The following is a 19,399-nucleotide window of genomic DNA, read 5'->3' as shown; positions in this document are numbered from 1 at the left end:
AAATTGGGATCCCTCTAGATGGGATCGGACCTCATCGGCTTCGGGAACCGTGCTTCTTTAATATTTCTCATAGCCGATACCAACTCTACTACACTAACGTTGAAGTTGTATTCTGGTAGCCTGGGTAAGAAGGATCCTGTGTACCTGATATTTTTTTGTCCTGCAATGATTTGTTGTTCTGACCGCGATCATTTCTTCTGTCGGTAATGAACCTGTCTGCCGATCAGAAACCTCTGCCACGTCCTTCGGCCCGTTTGTAGGGCAAAAATCGGCCCCTCGAAGACCATCTATCTGTGTCGAAATTATCTTTTGAGATTTCCTTATTCTTCTCCCGACCTTTAGCCGACGCCAGGAAGCCAATCTGATCATCTTCAATCCTTATCTTAGACTCATACCGGTTGTGAACATCCACCCAAGCCATCGCTTGGAACTCAAGCAAGCTTTCCTTTAGTTTTCAGGAAGCATCAGAACTTCTCGGATTCAGACCCTTGGTGAATGCTTCAGCCGCCCATTCATCCGGAACAGCCGAGAGCAACATCCACTCCTTTTGGAACCTGGTGACGAATTCCCGTAGCAAATCGGACTCTTCTTGTGCAATTCTGAATATGTCGGTCTTTTGGGCCTGCACCTTTCTGCCCCCAGCATGTGCCTTAATAAACTAATTTGTGAGTATCTCAAAGGAATCTATGGAATGCTCGGGTGACTGTGAATACCACGTCAAGGCTCTCTTCGTGAGAGTCTCTCCGAATTTCTCCAGCAAAACAGATTCAATCTCGTGGGGATCTAAATCGTTCCCCGTCACCGTCGTTGTATAGGTGGTGATATGCTCCTGAGGGTCCGAAGCCCATCATATTTCGGCACGCCGGGCATTTTAAACCGGTTCAGTATCAATTCTGGTGTCGCACTTGGTTTATACGGCAACTGAGTATACTTCTTTGAGTCCGACCCTTTCAGCACCGGTGGTGCACCCGGAATTTGGTCCATGCGGGCATTCACTTCCTCATAAATCGTAAGAGCTCGCTTTTGAAGGGATCGCTCTTGTTGTTGTGACCGAAATCGCTCCTCTCGGCCTCATCAAAGCCGACCTCACCCCTCAGGGTGTTGTTGTCGACCATCTGCATTGTTTGATTTGCGGGAGCGCTGGGAGGAACTGGACCTCGTCCATTTGCATTATTGGAAGCACCCGACAACGCCTGCTTTATTTCTGTCATAACCTTATCCTGCCGTATGAGATAGCCTAGAATGACCTCTTGTTACTCTTGCAGGACCCTTACCGCTTCAACAACATGCTCATCTTCAGCATCATTGAGAGTCGCCTCCCGAACATGTCGCGGGTACCGCTTGTCGTGGACCGACGTAGCATCGTTTCCCTCATTGCGGGTGTCATTGATTGAATCCTCGTGCTGGGAATGGTCTCCTTGGGCCTCAAGATTGTGTGTGTTGTTAACACCATTATCTGCCATTTTCTGTGATTTTTTGCTAAGAACAAATAATCAAAACACGTTAGTAAAAGAAATAAGGACCAACTTAATTACACGACTGTCTAGGCCCCACAATGGGCGCCAAACTGTTTACCCATAAAACGGTACAATTGAATTTATACGGGATTTCTAGACAAGTGAATTAATTTGATCTTAAAATAATACAAGAATTGAAGAAATATGCAATACTTAGCCTTGAGATGAAGATGAAATAGTAGACACAGTAATTCCGGGAGCAAGGCTTCCGGGCACAATAATAATGGAATCAAAAAGTAAGAAGGTAAAATTGTATAAAGCTTTAAATAGATTATATCGTTAGTTTGCCAGAAAATTCGTGTCATTTATAATGATAATAAAGCTCACTATTTATAGCTGTACCTAGGGCACAAGGTCCTAAGATTATGCCCTTCTTTAATGTCAATTATGAGAGACATTGAAGAATGTGTAACAGTGAGGATAAATAATAAATTCTTTGTAACGGGCAGTGTACTAAATGTTGTTGAATATTCCCTAATAAATCTCATCCGTGTGACAAATATTTATTGCATCTTTATGAGCGTCATTTTTTCCGGTAACAAATAGAACAATTATTTTCGATTTTAGCAATCCTTTGCCTTCAGCTCCACGTGTCACTCTCTTATGCAATTACTTAGCATAACATATCTTTACCCTGGACAATTTATTTTTCTAGATTATATTTTGCCGGCTTGGACAAGCAAGGTGGGTAAAAACAATGAATTGCATCATGATGTAGCTTTGTTATACAAATGTATCATATAAAGTTTCATAGACTAAATTGTAAAAACCTATATACCAATGTACAAGTTTTTCTAGTTTGTAAGTTGCTTCAAAATATTGAATTTATATAAGTTATTGTTCTATGTTTTACTTAAATGGAACATAGATAGAGTTCCTTAATATTGTTCCAACAACCATCATCGTGGGATTGACATAAGAATCGCAATTTTCAGCTGAAGACCTGAAGTATTGAAAATTGATTATGAGGCAATAAAAACTTTTAAAATGGCTAAACTTTAAATAGAAATTCTAAAAATGGCTATTTGTGCACTTCACCCCCTTCTAATGTCAGCTGAACAATCGCCGAAGTCCGCCTCTGTCAGCGAACAACAAAATCGCCGCTGTGTAACACTCCAAAACCAGCTCCATGAATCTCAAAACTTGAATATCTCTCTTCGTCGTGATTTTCCAAAGACGATGATACAATGGACGGCATTGCCTACTCCATTCCCATTCCGTACATCAGGTCAGTCAATTTCTCTTTTATTTTCCTTTGTCAAATCTTTCCCATTTTCCATCACTTCTTCATTCCCAGAAGAATCTCAAGAACCCTTTTCCTCCATTGACCAACAACTCCTCAACCTTCTTTCAAATCCAAATTGGCAAAAACACCCTTCCCTCAAGATTCTTATTCCTTCTCTATCCCCTTCTCTTCTTTCTTCTTTCCTCTCTCAAAACCACTCAAATCTCAATCCCCATATTACCCTCTCCTTCTTCAATTATCTCTCCCGTATCCCTTCTTTCAAACCCAATGTTCATTCCTATGCACCCCTTTTACGTATTTTGATTTCCAATAAGCTATTTCAGGTCGCTGAAAAAACCCGCCTTTCCATGATTAAATCCTGCGAAACGTGTGAAGATGCCGTTTTTGCAATGGGTTTTCTGCGAAATATGAATAAATGTGATGAGTTTAAGCTTAATTTGTGGGCTTATAACACGTTGTTAATGTCATTATCGCGGTTCGTTATGATTGAGGAAATGAAATGTCTGTATGATGATATGTTGAATGATATGATTAAGCCTGATATTTATACTTTTAATACAATGATTAATGCTTATTGTAAATTGGGTAATGTTGTTGAGGCTGAGCTTTATTTGAGTAAGATCTTGCAAGCTGGTTTGAGTCCTGATACGCACACCTACACGTCGTTTATATTGGGGCATTGTAGGAGAAAGGATGTAGATAGTGGTTTTAAGGTTTTTAGGGAAATGCCGAAAAAGGGTTGCCGAAGAAATGTGGTTTCGTACAATAATTTGATTCACGGGTTGTGTGAAGCGAGGAGGATGGATGAGGCGATGAGGTTGTTTTCAGGAATGGGAGATGATGATGGTTGTTGTCCTAATGTTCGGACCTATACGATTCTCATTGATGCATTGTGTCGATTAGATAGGAGGGCAGAAGCATTGAGTTTGTTCGGCAAGATGAAGGAGAAAGGCTGTGAGCCGAATGTTCATACTTACACTGTTCTGATCGATGGCTTGTGTAAAGACTCCAAGCTTGACGAAGCAAGAGCGTTACTAGATGCGATGTCAGAAAAGGGGCTAGTTCCGAGTGTGGTGACATACAATGCTTTGATTGATGGTTACTGTAAGAAAGGTTTGGTTGATGTTGCATTAGCTATTTTTGACACGATGGAATCGAATAATTGTATCCCTAATGTACGTACATACAATGAATTGATTTCTGGCTTTTGTAGGACAAAGAAGGTGCATAAAGCAATGGCACTACTTGATAGGATGCTTGAGCGCAAACTGTCTCCTAGTAATGTCACTTTTAACTTGTTAGTTCATGGACAGTGTAAAGAGGGCGAAATAGATAGTGCATTTAGGTTGCTTAGATTGATGGAGGAGAATGGTTTGGCTCCTGATGATTGGACTTATGGTACTCTAGTTGATGGCTTGTGTGAAAGAGGCAGAGTTGAAGAAGCTAACACCATTTTTAGTTCTCTAAAAGAGAAAGGTATAAAGGTTAATGTTGCAATGTACACTGCTCTAATTGATGGACATTGCCGAGCTGAAAAAGTTGATTTTGCCTTGACATTGTGCAAGAAAATGATTGAGGAAGGTTGCTCCCCAAATGCATGTACTTATAATGTGCTGATTAACGGGTTGTGTAAACAGGGTAAGCAACTGGAAGCAGCCCAATTACTTAAAAGGATGCCAGAAAGTGGTGTTAAACCCACAATCGAATCCTACAGTATCCTGATTGAGCAGCTACTAAAAGAATGTGCCTTTGATCATGCTTACAAGGTTTTTAATTTAATGGTTTCCATGGGACACAAGCCTGACGTCTGCATTTACACTTCGTTTCTGGTTGCATATTACAATGAAGGGAAATTGAAAGAAGCGGAAGATGTGATGGCTAAGATGGCAGAAGCGGGAGTTAGGCCAGATTTGATGGCCTATACAGTATTGATTGATGGCTATGGTCGTGCAGGATTATTAAATCGAGCCTTTGATGTGCTAAAATGTATGTTTGATGCTGGATATGAACCTTCTCATTATACCTATTCTGTTTTGATCAAACATTTGGCGCAAGGAGGACTTGATCTCAAAACAGAGGCCAGTTCCATCAATATTGCTGACGTGTGGAAAGTAGTGAAATATGAAACTTTGCTTAAACTCTTTGATAAAATGGGGGAACATGAATGTCCTCCAAATACAAACACTTTTAGTTCGCTTGCTATTGGACTCTGTAGAGAAGGACGCCTTGAGGAAGCTTCAAGGTTACTTGATCATATGCAGAGTCGCGGAATGTCTTCTTCTGAAGATATATACACCTCAATGGTAAAATGTTGTTGCAAGTTGAGAATGTATGAGGATGCAGCAAGATTTCTTGACACTATGCTTACCCAAGGTTTTTTACCACGCTTAGAGTCATACAAGCTCCTTATATGTGGATTATATGATGACGGGAACAATGATAAAGCTAAGGCAACCTTCTTCCGGCTTCTTGAAAGTGGGTACAATAATGATGAGGTAGCTTGGAAACTTCTAATTGATGGCTTACTTAAGAGGGGACTTGTAGATAGATGTTCTGAGCTGTTGGATATGATGGAGAAAAATGGTTCTCGGCTTAGTTCTCAGACATATACATTGCTGCTAGAGGGATTTGATAGAGCAGGCAACAAATAAAGTATGAAATTCCTTCTATTTGTGATTCTATTGCATATGTTTGTGCAGTCAAGGATGTCCACAACTGGATCTGCATGTGAACCTTGATACCCTGTTGCTTGAATAAAGGCCTCTCTCATTTCCACTCCTGTGGGCTATTCTTTTTAAGGGAAATTTGCCTTCCATGAGGTCAGTTCGGAGTCGTCATGTGGTATATGCAGTGACTTCTGACAGGTAACTGGCAAGTTACAATTGCTTTCTTAACTTTATCTTGCGTTCCTCCGTCTATTTTCATCTTTCTCATATTCTTGATGCTTTTTATTTAAGTGGAAGGTGGATAAAATGGTGAAAACTTGATGTCTCACTTTCTGATGCTAAAATATGTTTTATTGGATTCTATTTCCGAATACTGTGAACTCTTTATACTTTTATCATTTTATTGCTCAGTTTGAATAAATATGCTAACTGTTTGGTTTTGATGAATGATCTGTTTAGGCCAGTGGTTATGAGCTGCAACTCTGCCACAGTCACGACAGTCTTTCAATAACAAGCTAGTTGCAACTTCTCCCTAAAACAAAAACACTTTTAAGGAAATTGTGACTTAAAAGACCTCTTATTCATCAGAGGAATGGAGTCTGAGTTTTGTTCTTCAATTTTTTTTAACATAAGTAATCTTAAGCAATATGTTGTGCATTTTAAGACGGTGCTATAATTCACATTGTTAGCTTTGCATTTGTGATTCCTTTTAGTTCCTATCAGCACCAAAGATGGTTTTACACTGAAAGTTTACTCGTGTCTTTTTCCTCAACCCCTCTCTTATTATATGAGAAATACTGTGTACTATGGTTCATTGTCCTCTTATCCATTCTCACATGTTGTTATCATCTATGTAGGGAGTGCCACCACTTGATGTGCCAGAACTGATGGCATATTTAGTTGCACCGTCGGACCCATTTTTGGATCAAATTGGAATAAGAAGAGGTAATAGTTCATTTGTCATTTACAAATTTATTAGTGTGATTTTGGATTGTCTTTCTTGTTATTCTGTTTGCAATACTTTTTTTTGGAATGCATAATATTTGTTCTGTTGCAATACTCAACCTGTGCATTTAGTCTACATGAGTGCTCTTTTTTTTTTCTTCTTTTTCTTTTGGTGTTTAGTATATTTAAGCTGTTGAAGGTGGATACTCCTGGTTTGATATTTTATCTGTGCTTTTACTTTGCTCTAGATATCACTTATTCCTTTTGGACATTTAGTAGGAAGGGTAGCCTACTCTTGCACATTCACTAGGATGGTTAGCTTACTTTTGCATCAAGTTATACAATTTTTAAAAAAATATCATTTTGAATTTATAGTAAATTGTTGCACTTAAAGCTAGGAGCATTTTCATCCTGCGTGAATTTTGTGGTAGCTCTGTTAGTTACAACCTCTCAACAAGTAAAATGGGATAGTTTTTCGTAATGTGTCCTTGACATGTCCAACATGGTGATGCAGAACATTTGCATGATATGCTGTGAGTAACAGACAGATGGTAGTTATGGATGTCATAATTTAAAAATAAAGCTTGATATGCCGGGTCCTCAATTTCAAGATAACACTTCTGGATTCTAATGCTATACAAGCCTTAATTAAATTAATTATTGATTTAATTTAAATGTCTATCTGTTGTCTGTGGACACTATAAGCCATCCTCTTTGGGTCTTTAATTTATTTGCAGATATATCAGAAAAGATTCTGGAAAGTCCATGCAGCAAAGGACGAAGCAAACTTTGGCTACATTCCTTACCCGAAGGAGGGTCCTCACTGATTGAAGGTGAATTTATTGAATGATGAGCTAGATTTAGGAATTTCCAGTGTTCTCCAGAGTACTGGTTGTTGTTATGTGCGACCTGATTTATGTTAGATGTAGAGTATGAAACAGATATACTTAGATTTCAATTTTACTTGCATGCAAATTTTCTTATTCGTTTAAACGGTAAATACCTCATGAACGACATTACTTGTATAAAGTCTTAAACTTTTTCTCTGCGACATCTTCTATAACTACTGAATGCACTATTATTTGTTTTTATTTCTTCTTGGGATTTTTCATTGACATGGTACTTCCAAATTCCAATTGGTTGATGCTAGTTGTTGTGTTTTCCCATTTCCTTGTTCCCTGTTTGATTCTTTACAGTTCAGCTTTTTAACGTACATATCTTTGCTTGCAGTTACAAGGTCTTCATAAATCCTAGTATCAGTGATGTGCTCTGCACTGCCACGGCCGAGGCTCTTGCCATGGGGAAATCTGTAGTCTGTGCAGACCACCAATCTAATGAATTTTTCCAGGCATTTGACTTACAGGACATGTGAAGACTTTGTAGGAAAGTTAAAGAGGCAATGTCTGGCGAACCTCAGTCTCTCACTCCCGAGGAGCAATATCAGCTTTCATTGGAAGCTGCTATGCAGATGTTCATTGGAAATATTCTGATCTCAATAAGGTTTTGAGTGGCAAAATGAGTATGGGCAGGAGACATCAGAAGGGCATAGGGAAATCAACTTCTATGCCAAACCTAGACGAGATGGTTGATAGGGGTCTGGCGTTTGCCCACAATTGTCTCACAGGGAATGAGTTCCTGAGGTTGTATACTGGTGTAATACCTAAAACTCAGATTTATGACAAACAGCATTGCAAAGATCTGCATTTCTTGCCTCAGGTAGAAAACCCAACATATGGCTGGTAGACAGGTACATAATTGACGTGTATGTCATTGTTTTCTAATATGTATAAGAGGGGTGTCATGCGAACTGGAACTTAGATCGTATTCTAAAGGTCTAGGTAAATGTTCGTGATGCTTTCTAGCTATTGATGCGGTTAAACCTACAGAGAAGTTAATAGTATCATCATACGTACAGTTTGTAACTTGTAAGAGCTGTACCTCTTGTGTCACTCTTTAGCTATAATGCTTGAGAGAAGAGAAAGCTGAAGAAGAAGTAGCTGCTCATTGATGGAAAAAAATTAGAGTTGTTGCTCATTTATGACCCTCTTCTTTTTCCCTTGTTTTTCTACTCTATTGGAGCTTACGTTCTAAATAATTGAAGGATGTGTGTCTTGAAATATATATTATTACTTCTTATATGTTGTACGTCGCTTTTCTCTATTAGTTTAAGAGGTATTGACAAGTATACAACAATTCTTTTAACATTATTGATGTATGCTAAATGTCTTGTTTAGTTTTATTATCAAACATTTCATACGGGTAAAATGAATTTTTACAAGTGTATTAAGTACATGTGAAGAATTCTTTTAATTCTATTTGACATTTTCTTTGAAGTCTAGTAAAACAATTGCAGGCTGGAATTTTCATGGTGGCATGCCACATGCATTTATTAATTTTGAAAAGGTCCGAAGAAGAAACAAAAGAATCACCAAGAAGAGATTAGATATAACCAAGCAATTAAGACAAAACGCATGGTAAAAAATTAAACAGTACCCCTCAGCTCCGTTTCTACTTATATCAATAATTACAAAAAGAACTCCAAACATTTTTAAAAAAACGCAAAAAATGGCAGTGTGGTGCTCAAAATATTATGCATGAAGTCGTCATGCAAGGGTCGCAAGGTAGTCTACCTTGAAATAAGCATCAGTGACTGACTCCATTGTTCGAACATGTGACCTATAAAATCATTTGACTGCTTCTCGTAGTATGTCATTCTTTCCCAAGATGGAGGTAGGGTTTTTAGTTTATGGGTTCTGGACCACAATCCTTTTTGCTTACTGAGTTTCTGAATAGATTACTTACACGTATTAAGTGATATTTTAGTGCAAATATATGGTTTGAGGCTACTGGATTTTGCCGAACTCATAACTATCGTGTTGGCTGTGGCGGTGGCTGTTGTTGTGGCTGTGGTTGTGGTTGTGGCTGCGGCTGTGTCTCCCCCCCTGATTTCTTCCATGGTTGAATGGAAAGAACCACCACCAAGATAATAATCAGCAAAATAACAATGGCAATACAAGTCCATTTTCTTGTATTTTTCTGGTGCTTTCTTGCTACCTCAAGCTGCTGAGCACCACCTCTTACAAAGGAATTGGCTCTGTTGACTTGACTTTCAATGTCATCTAACTGAGCTCCTTGACTTTCCACTAAAACTGCCATGTCCAAGAAAACTTGGTGCAGTTCTTTCAGATTTCTTTCCAATTCCTTCACAGCTTCATGCCTTTCTTGAATTTCCATAACTGTGTCCATTACTTGTCCTCTTCCTTGTTCCTGTATTGCTTTCTGCAAAAATGTTTCACTTTGCCCAGTGGATATCAGATTATCTAGTGTACCTTCATCTGGGTTTTCTCCGGTTACCGTGTAGTACCTGTTGAACACATAATATAATTAAGTAATTAAAATTATAGTCTTTCTGACTATTTAAGTTTTTAGATGAACTAATCACACATTTCAATGTATTTTAGTATTAGAGCAGTTAGGGATTCTAGGTTTCGAGTACTGTCGACACGCATTATAAATTGAATTTTCACTTACTTGGTTCATAAAAAAATCAGACTCGCACATGAGGGACGTATTATAATCATATCTTTTATCAGTTTAAATTTTTAGATGAAATGTTAGACAGAGGCCCTAATTTCAAATTTCACTACCACTCACTATCAAACTTGGATCATAAAAAAATTCAGACCTTCGTTTGAGTTTTGGTCTAATATTAATCTGATGTAGAAAAAAATCCCAATTTTTTCCCTTGACCCTAATGGAGCTCTGAGAATTTGAACTTTTTTTTTTCTCAAAAAATTTAGACATTTGGACTTTACACATTCCATGCTGGAGCTCCACCAATAATAAAGGCAAATATAAGTCAACGGCATGGGCGGTGGCTCTTTTAAAACTATTCTCATAAGTACATAATAGCACTCTTTGTTTATTTCAAAAATAACAAATCTATTTACAGTTATAGCATATTTCAAAAAAATTCTAAATAAAATATAGTCCACAAATTAAGGAAGAAATTGATCCTTATTACTAATTTATTTCCATTTCTCCCTGTTCTTTCAACGCCACCCTTTTATCTCTTCTTTATGCATTTGTACTTTACTTAAGTTTCAAAAATAAGCTTATTTTGAAAAATAATTTTTTTTTTATTTTTCTCAAAAGTATTTTTAACCAGTTTATGTTTTACTAATTAATTTGAAAAATACTTTTGAACAACAATTATTATTTGGCTAAAAGTGATTCTAAGTATTTTTTTTTTAAGAGTGCTTCTCAAAAAAGTGCTTTTGAAAATAAGTTACTTTTTTCTGCTTATACTTCTACTCAAAAATACTTTTTTTTTTCTTCTAAAAACTTGGTCAAACACTTCAACATTAAAAAAATATATATATTTTTGATTTTGGAGAAGTTTGGCCAAACATGCTATTAATCTGTCAAAGGCAGCTGGCTTCCTTATGGTCTGCCTCTGCCCTGAAGAGCAGGTAGCTCTTGTTTATCTTTATTGTTGTTATTAGCATATTTTTAGTTAAGCTACAAGAAATTTCTATTATTGGAAATGTGATAATCAAGTAAGATGATGAAATCAATAAATACAAGGATGAACTACAACCTTTTGCTTTGTCTGTTTCTTATTAGTTTTGTTCTTTTTTCAATTGTTTATTTATTGATTATTTATGTTCAGATAATTTTTTATAGCTTATTTTTTTGCTTGAACTGTGTGCTCGATCAAATAATTTCTCGTAAATGAGACAAATATTTCTGCTACTGGATACAAATACTTTATAGCCATGTTTGTTATGGAACTAATGGTGCCAAGATGCTGTAAAAATTCTAAACTAAAAGTCAAAATGAGGGTAATTTGGAGCTTTTTTATCTAATATAATAAAGTAATTAAAAATATAATTAAAGAGTTTATTCAACAGTACCTTCTTTGAACAGTTTCTCTATACTCAGAAGCCATTCTTTGCCGGAGTTCATTGAACTGATTCATAGATTCTTGAAGTTTTTTCCTCAACCCATTCACAACAGAAGTTCTTGTTCTATCAGAAGAACTACCAGGGCCACAACCATCTATACTTCTATTAGCAGCGTTAGATCTGTCTAAAGCTTCTAAACGGACTTTAATAAATTTGGCTTTTTTCAAAGCTATTGAAACATCATTATCCATCTTTGTTCTAAGATCTTTGACAGTTTTTGCATTGTGCAGAGTCTTGCTCTGTTCGTGTGAGTTGTGGAGTTGGGAGTGAAGCTTTTCAAGTTCTTTTAGCTCGTCTTTTATAGCTTCTACATCTTCAAAAAACTTGTCAAGATGGATACCACCAGTTTGTCTCATCTGTATACCGTGAGAATCTTGATTTGGGGATTGATCTTCACTTCTGAAACGAGAGAAAGAGCCTGAGAAAAGATCATTCATTTTTGATGAATAAATAGGTAAGTTTTTCAGCTAAAAGAAAGGTCCCAAGATTTAGATTAGAGTTTCTATTGATCTGGCTAAGATGGGTTGTGAAGGAATAAATGAGTTGGGGTTTTCTTGAGCTGTAGGTAGGTAGGTGGTGGGGATAGAGTTTTTTTTTTTTTTTGGGGGGGGGCGGGGGGGGGGGGGGTAGGTTGAAATTTATGTAGTTCTTGAATGGCAGGCTGAAGAGAAGACTTGTTAAACGGGTCGATGCTTCAACAACTATGCCAAATTGAGTGAAAAATAAGATTTTAAAAGTCAATTCATATTATTGTACACTTATTAGTCTTCAAGAGTGGGGGGTAGGAAGTAAGGAAAGGGTCAAGTGCTTGGTTAAGATTGATTGGGTCAAAGAAGTTTGAGTACCAGAGAATATCCGTGAAAAATATGGTTATTCAGTTTTTTGATTGGTAATTGAAAAATAACCAGTGTTTGTAAAGTCATTGAAAAATAATCACTATTTTATTGAAATACAGAAAATTTCAGCATAATATGCTACATTATGGAGCTCATGCGTATAAACTTCCAGCATATTATGTTGGAATTCCAACACACGGAAAGTTCCAGCATAATATGCTGGATTATGGAGCTCTTGCATATAAACTTCTAGCATATTATGTTGGAACTCCAGCACATTATGAAATTCCAGCATATTGTACTAGAATATTTTTAGATTTTTAAAGGTATTTTTGTTCAGATTTTATCTTTAAATTAAAAGTGGCTAAATTTTGATTACTTATGAATCTATGGTTATTCTTCAATTACTAGTTATAAATCTGGCTATTTCTGATTTTTTTCCCCCCAGAATATCCCGATCTGAGATTTTTTGGTTCACTCATATAATGCAAAATTTAGTGGCTGATCCAGGATTTATAAGTCGCAAGTACTTCGCTAATATAAATTCACAGCGGTCAAATATGATCATAATGGATGCTCATGATCAATTAGTGATTTTTTTAAGTATTATCTAGGGGTGTACAAACCGAACCGGAAAACAACACCAAACCGAAAAGTCAAACCAAACCGATTAAAAAACCCGACTAGGTTTAGTTTATTTGGTTTGGTATTGAGTAAAAAAAACCCGAACCAAACCGACATATAAATATATAATTTTTATATATATTTTCAAGATTTTTCTTTAAAAAATATCTAGAAATATTTAAGATTCTCTTATGGGATGTAATATTTAGTAAAATATGAAATGCTCTATCTTTATTAGCTTTAACTAATGGGTTGTATGATCACTTTCTTATCAAGTGTTAGTGAAATGTGTCAATCTCTTTGTTCTTCCATATTCGTATGTCAAGATCTATTACATTCTTATATCTTTTTCGAATTTGAAGTGGTATTTTGATAATTTAAAATTAAATAGAACATATTATTATATGGTATCATATTGATTTTATGTTTAATTATTAAATTTAGTTAATCTTGAAAGTGTACATCAACGAAAAATTATATATTGTCAGACGACTAAAAAAATAACTATCATATGTTACTAAGAAAATTCTCCCATAAGAATATGTTAATAGATCATACATTTGTTAATTTTTTCAATTTTTACTAAATATGTATTTACCTATAAAAAATTTAACAAAATAAGATTGAAATAATATTTATGCAACAAAAAAATCCGAAAAATCCAGTAAAACCGAACCAATCCAAACCGATATAGTTGATTTGATTTGGCTGTGATAAAAATCGAACCAACCCGGTCCATGTACACCCCTAACTATTATCTATGAATACATAAAACAATTTGGCCCAAGCCAATAGGTGCTTCATGACCCATACATCCAAACCAGATCCGCCACGGGCAAAAGATATTCACATGGTAAATAAAACAAAAGAATTATAATCTGATGGTTAATAATGAAAAAAAATGTTACGCTTTGATAGAATTCTATGTCCAACACCGGACTAGAGTTGCACTCGGCAAATTGCATCCCTTCACAATGATATTTGTCTTTCTATTGTTGGAAAGACGGATGTAAAGACGAAGCCTATCTTCACGGCCCCATAGTATCACTTGGCATTCGTAAAACAAAATAAGTAGGGTTAATTTTCTGAAACAATTATCCCTTGAATAGGCTTGTATTAGAGTAGACCGTCTATATCACTCCCTTGAGAGGCGACCCTTTCTCAAATTCTGCGTAAACGCAGGATGTTTTGTACATTGTAGCCGCGCTTTTTATCCCTTGGAGATTTAGGCAACAATAACTTATGTCTAGGCAGCTTCAGTATTAGATTAGCAAGGTTTGGTTTTACTCAAAATTTAGACATATTTGACACTAGGATTTGAAACTATTGTGGTATAAAATCTAATGTTAAGGTAAATGATATGGAAGTAGAAGACATTGCACATATTATACGAACTTATATCCAAAATATTATATCATAAACACTTCACTTCCATCCAAGTACAACTTCCAGTCTAAAACACACCAAATCACACATTAGTGAATATCAAGTTTAATCATCAACAGACGATCAACTCTATTTTTACAAACCAACATATGCACAACATCGCAAACCTGATTATTTGGACCTTCACATTAACTTATTTAGAGTTTAGGATACATATTCCTACTATTGCTATAAGTAAACTGCATTAAGGTTTTAGCACCTCGTAATTTCCACGTAGCCGGATAGCTAATGGAACGATAGAGGCGACACCTTAATGCGGATAAGCCAAGGATGAACTGCCTGTCAATAGCCAAGGATGATCTGCCTATTCTAGCAACCAAATCGTGTTAGGACCATATATATATGTCAATTTGGTTGTAGTAAGGACGACGTTATCAAATGTTGAGGTTGCAGCAACTATCTGCTGCTGCAGAACCCCACTTACTGCCCATGGGAATATCATGGCCAGTATTCATCATATCAAAAAAAGCCTGAACTGATGGCCTAGGATTGTTAACTGGATAAGTATCAAGATTTCCCCTGGAGTAGAAGCTAGTAACCTCTGATGAATTACAGGACATTCTGCTTGTTGTTTCCTTTGGCGAGTTAAAATTGCCTATATGATCAGACTGCAGAACTTCAGAATTCTGTGATCCAGTGGGTTGAGATTTCCTGTTACTAGTCTTGGTTGTACCATTTGTATCATCATTGATACTTCCATTCATCTTCCTTGTGTTCAAGAAGCGACCACCACCTCCCCTAGGTCGGCGCATGGCATGGAGATGGCGTGAGAGGTGCAAGAACGGCTATACCATTAAACCAAAGCAAAAATTAAACAACTAAAATGAGAAGAGGAAAGCAAATCCGAGTCTAGGGAAAAAAAGCTAGCTGAAAGTAATCTCTTCGTCTCAGTATAATGCATTTTAGTTATGTGCTTTTATTCTTCTTCTAGTAGCTCGTATCTAGAACACCTTGCTACAATTTCCCAAGGAACTGCTCTTTTCTCTTAAAATTTTCATATTAAGCATATTATTTTGTATCTTACGAGTTAAAAGAGTCGATGATTAGATATGCATATGTGGATCCATAGTAATTGCAACTGATTATTCAGCAATTGGAGTTGAGCATAGAATTTTACCTTGCGCGGTTTAAGCAATTTATTCTCCATTTCCTTTGCACGAAACTTTCTACGCCTCAGTATCCCATGATACTGCTTTGCATTGACAAATATGGGGCCTTCATCAGAGGTCAAATTCAGTGGTAGCATAATACGGCCCTTGAAAATTTTGACAATAGAAACTCTGTTATGAGTATATTACTTTCTGTATCATTTAGTTAAAAAGAATCTTCGACAATACTTCAAATGAATAAGATAGGTCAGAGTACAGGAAACTTCATGAAATATCACTAAAGAGATAGTTACACAATCAGTAATTACAGGTAACACTATTCATAATAAGTGGAATTAGTAGCGTGAGAATAAGACAAGTAACTTTCTACAAGAGGTAAATTGCTCTTACATTGTACACATTTCATTACACTACAGTGAATATAAGTAAAATTGTGGTTAAAACAGGCAGATACTGATGCAACCAATATTTCATGTTTGAAAAGAAGAAAATCTGTATATCATCTTTCTTTACACAGTGAAGAGGCTTATGAAATGTAGAGCATGTTTGTTAAATCTTTTTTCAAATTAAGATGGACAATCAATACTAAGGACTGTGATCATTACTATGGTAAAAATATTTTTTGAAGGATACTATAGAGATAAAGCTTGTTACAATAACAAGTTATTTGAGGAACCAGCTAAAATAAACATTTGATTGCAATAACAACAACAAAAACAACAACAACCCAGTATAATCCCACTAGTGGGGTCTGGGGAGGGTAGGTGTACGCAGACCTTACCCCTACCCTGGGGTAGAAAGGCTGTTTCCGATAGACCCTCGGCTCCCTCCTTCCAAGAACTCCCCACCTTGCTCTTGGGGTGACTCGAACTCACAACCTTTTAGTTGGAAGTGGAGGGTGCAATAACATAATTTGCTAATTTCTTGTGCAGGAAAATAATAACTAATTTCAGACATGAGAAAGAAGTAATACCGAAACTTGAGAACCATAAGTTGAGAATAACCCAAGGCACTTCTCTCCATAAGGATACTTTGCATAAATCTGGTGGACAAGTAGAAAAAAAAAACCAATGAGGAGCAATCAAGACTTATTGATAACATGTTAGCTTTCATGCTAATAAAATTGAGTTTAACTTTTACACACTACCAGTTTGTTCTTTTTTTTAAATAATAAAAAAATTATACTATCAGGTTACTTAAAATATTTAATAGAAAACCGTTCATAATAAGTTAAATTAATAACCTAAAAATAAAGCAAGTTACCCCTACAACAAGTTAAAATACAGTGATAATATAAAAAAAATTACACTAACATTATATATAAGTTAATCCAAAAAAAATTACCAGGGGCTCAAAGTGACCTTGATAGTCCATATTAGATGATTTAGTTGAAACACCATCCAGAACATTTGAAAGCTTTTCTGCCTTTTCTGAAGATTTGGAATCACTTGATTGAGATTCTGCGTAAATATTAATAAGAGCTTAATCGAAATGTCAAATAAAATATAACTCGAACTGGTTAAAACAACATAGAAGATAGACCCTTTTAGGGAAACAAAAGAAGGAAATGTAAATTTTGTAAGATGGTTACCTTAGGGCAAAATGAGAAAGTAAGAAGACTGTAGTTGAGATTCTATATATAGATCAATAGAAATTAAATGAAAAGAAGCAGCAACAATACATGTTCCCAACTTAGATGTAAATTGCTTATGATCTTCAACAATTATCTAGTAGAAGTGAGTTTGAACTTATTTTTGTGAGAATGACAACATAATTTGAGCCTTATGTAGGTAGATAAAGTTCCAATTAATCCCTTCAAATCTCTTCTTGATCTTACCTTCAGGTGTTGGACTAAGATAGCCCAAATATATACTCTTAAATATGATGTGATATTGTATGTTTTACACCTGATTCACATCCAAAAGGCCTCACATCAATAAAATTATCCCTACACCTTATGTAGCTTCCTTTTCATTTCAGCTATCGACGTAGGATTTTATTTGCACAACCAACAATCTTCCCCTTGAATTAAATTCACATGAACTAAGGTCCACATGACCATCAACTAATGTGCTTATTTGGATTAAATAAAGTCCTAAATTCACATGAACACCTCACACATCATTTGAGTATTTATGGTTATCAAAGTCCATTAGCTAGCTTTCGAGCCCCACACGTCACTTCGTCATCTCCATACTTGTCGTGCCAAATCATAGGGTGTAATACTAATTGTTGGATTAAAACAATCCAAGGATACTCTTCATATGGTATGATAAGCCAAATTTGAACGATTTTCCCAAAAGGATCTTGCATAATTACCTCACTAACTTTCTCTCATCTATCAATGGGAAACTTTGTCCATAAAAGAAATAATTTGGCAATTGAAGTCAGGGATACAGACTGCTGCACAAGTTTTCCTTCTCTTTCCAGTAGACATATTTATCAAGATTATGTTTCTTCCTTGATTTCCTACTCAGTCTCAATTTACTATTTAGAGATGCTGACAATAGGGTCTGAACTTTCACATCATATGTATTTGTTCTTTCAAATCTGTAAACTTAGAGAAAGGACAACAAGATCTCAACTTTCATACAATATGTCCTTATTCTTTAGCATAAAGCTCTTACATTGCAATACTAAAATTGTTAGAAACCAAAACCATGAAAATGAACATAACCATGCATGTCTTTACCATACAAAACCAAAAGACTGCAAGTATAAAAAACAGTTTTAAGATTATGTCATTTATAAGACAATTTCATATAAATTTCTACGATAAACATTAATTATATTGGAGGTCTAATAAAAATTGATGACTAATAACCGGCTATAATAGATTAAATTACACTGATCATTACCAGAGGAAGTAGTGAATTCAGTAGTGCCCCACCAAGTTGCAGTTTCATTCCCTTTGGTAAATATTGTATGCATGGTCATATATAGAAATTGGTAACACTTCTCTTTAATATACTCTCAAACAAATTCCTGCAATTCAATAACAAGCAGAAATTCAAGGGAAAGCTTTTTCACACTTAACTTCACCAACCAAAATATACAAAAAGAAAATAATTTTACCCCACTCTTTTACCACATTTAAATCTTAATGTTCAACAAAGAAAATAGAGGAGAAAAGGGAGTCACAATTTAGACAGGAAACAAAAAAACTAGAGAATGAATTTAATTTTTAGAGAAAATCAAAAGTAAAGAAAAAAACAAAAACAGTTAAGATAGTCCAAGTTATCTAACTCTAAATTATTATTGTAAGAAAAGACAAGATAATTAGAAAAAGGAACATATTAACGAAATTCAGATAAAATTACCAGGCACCACATAAAAATTTTAAGAGCATGAACATAATAAGATAATCAGATATATGGATCACAAAGTTATAAGTACTTAAAATCAAACAAGAGCTCTACTGTATCATGAACCAAAATCACAAGAAAATGGGGGGGGGGGACAAAGCCAACAAAGAGAAGAGTGACATACACAGTAGTAATAGTATGAGAATTAAGCAATCTGTTTATTGTACTATCAGTAAGTGAAACCTCATTTACTAGGAGCCATATGTAGGTATAATTCAAGCAGGAAACACAAAAGAGAGAAAGAGGAAAGAGATGGCAAATAGATAATAGGAATTATAGGAAAGTGGCCGATGAAATATAGCCTAAAGACTTCATAAGAATACTGTGTTTAATGTGCTTTAAGTATAGTATTTTCTTCTTAGACCCCACATTTGCTTTGTTTATGTTTGTTCTTCCTAATCTTTGTCCTTTTTGGACCCTGTCATTAATTATTTGTATTTTTGGAGCCTAACCCAACTTCAATACATTCTTCAGTAAAAAAAAAATGATTTTATTTGGATTTACCTTACATGCATTTATCACTATTTAGAACATTTACACCTATTCAGATATTTTAAAGGTTACTAATTTCATTTATTATGACCGATAAAATACAAAGCAGTTTCTGTTTATCATTAAAGTATTAATGCATGTACTGCATAGATATATCACATATATGCTTTTATTACGTGTACCTTT

The 19,399-nt window shown here is 35.5% G+C and overlaps 3 protein-coding genes across 4 annotated transcripts; 1 reads left to right on the top strand and 2 right to left on the bottom strand.

The window, feature by feature from the left end:
- The first annotated feature begins 2,514 nt into the window (after positions 1-2,514).
- On the top strand, positions 2,515-8,495 carry LOC104107005 (pentatricopeptide repeat-containing protein At5g65560-like). Of its 2 annotated transcripts, XM_009615681.4 has the most exons (4): positions 2,515-5,627; positions 6,287-6,374; positions 7,112-7,207; positions 7,605-8,495. In XM_009615681.4, the coding sequence occupies exon 1, from the start codon at positions 2,535-2,537 to the stop codon at positions 5,412-5,414; it is 2,880 nt and encodes a 959-aa protein (XP_009613976.2). In that variant the 5' UTR covers positions 2,515-2,534; the 3' UTR covers positions 5,415-5,627; positions 6,287-6,374; positions 7,112-7,207; positions 7,605-8,495. The 2 variants fall into 2 exon arrangements, with proteins under 2 accessions (XP_009613976.2, XP_070051109.1); XM_070195008.1 differs by lacking the exon at positions 7,112-7,207.
- A 302-nt stretch (positions 8,496-8,797) lies between these two features.
- On the bottom strand, positions 8,798-11,937 carry LOC104107006 (syntaxin-121-like). Its single transcript, XM_070195009.1, has 2 exons — positions 11,291-11,937; positions 8,798-9,738 (listed from the first exon to the last, which is right to left on the bottom strand). Exons 1-2 carry the CDS (start codon positions 11,776-11,778, stop codon positions 9,243-9,245), a joined length of 984 nt encoding a protein of 327 aa, XP_070051110.1. The 5' UTR covers positions 11,779-11,937; the 3' UTR covers positions 8,798-9,242.
- Positions 11,938-14,184: 2,247 nt separating this feature from the next.
- On the bottom strand, positions 14,185-19,034 carry LOC104107007 (nuclear transcription factor Y subunit A-10). Its single transcript, XM_009615683.4, has 6 exons — positions 18,846-19,034; positions 18,215-18,341; positions 16,701-16,816; positions 16,330-16,398; positions 15,365-15,502; positions 14,185-15,032 (listed from the first exon to the last, which is right to left on the bottom strand). Exons 2-6 carry the CDS (start codon positions 18,291-18,293, stop codon positions 14,622-14,624), a joined length of 813 nt encoding a protein of 270 aa, XP_009613978.1. The 5' UTR covers positions 18,294-18,341; positions 18,846-19,034; the 3' UTR covers positions 14,185-14,621.
- Positions 19,035-19,399: the final 365 nt, after the last annotated feature.

The sequence above is a fragment of the Nicotiana tomentosiformis genome, chromosome 2 (assembly GCF_000390325.3).
Source record: "Nicotiana tomentosiformis chromosome 2, ASM39032v3, whole genome shotgun sequence".
Taxonomy (NCBI): domain Eukaryota; kingdom Viridiplantae; phylum Streptophyta; class Magnoliopsida; order Solanales; family Solanaceae; genus Nicotiana; species Nicotiana tomentosiformis.
Note: the sequence above shows the minus strand (reverse complement) of the source record. Positions and strands in the feature narration are given on the sequence as shown.

Coding starts and splice junctions, on each gene's coding strand:
- LOC104107005 (XM_070195008.1), top strand. CDS start 2,535: ATGGCTATTTGTGCACTTCACCCCCTTCTAATGTCAGCTGAACAATCG.
- LOC104107006 (XM_070195009.1), bottom strand. CDS start 11,778: ATGAATGATCTTTTCTCAGGCTCTTTCTCTCGTTTCAGAAGTGAAGAT. Junction 9,739..11,290: donor AGAGAAACTGTTCAAAGAAG/GTACTGTTGAAT, acceptor TGTGTTCAACAG/GTACTACACGGTAACCGGAG.
- LOC104107007 (XM_009615683.4), bottom strand. CDS start 18,293: ATGACCATGCATACAATATTTACCAAAGGGAATGAAACTGCAACTTGG. Junction 16,817..18,214: donor TGAATTCACTACTTCCTCTG/GTAATGATCAGT, acceptor ATATTTACGCAG/AATCTCAATCAAGTGATTCC. Junction 15,503..16,329: donor CTTATGGTTCTCAAGTTTCG/GTATTACTTCTT, acceptor AAAATTTTCAAG/GGCCGTATTATGCTACCACT.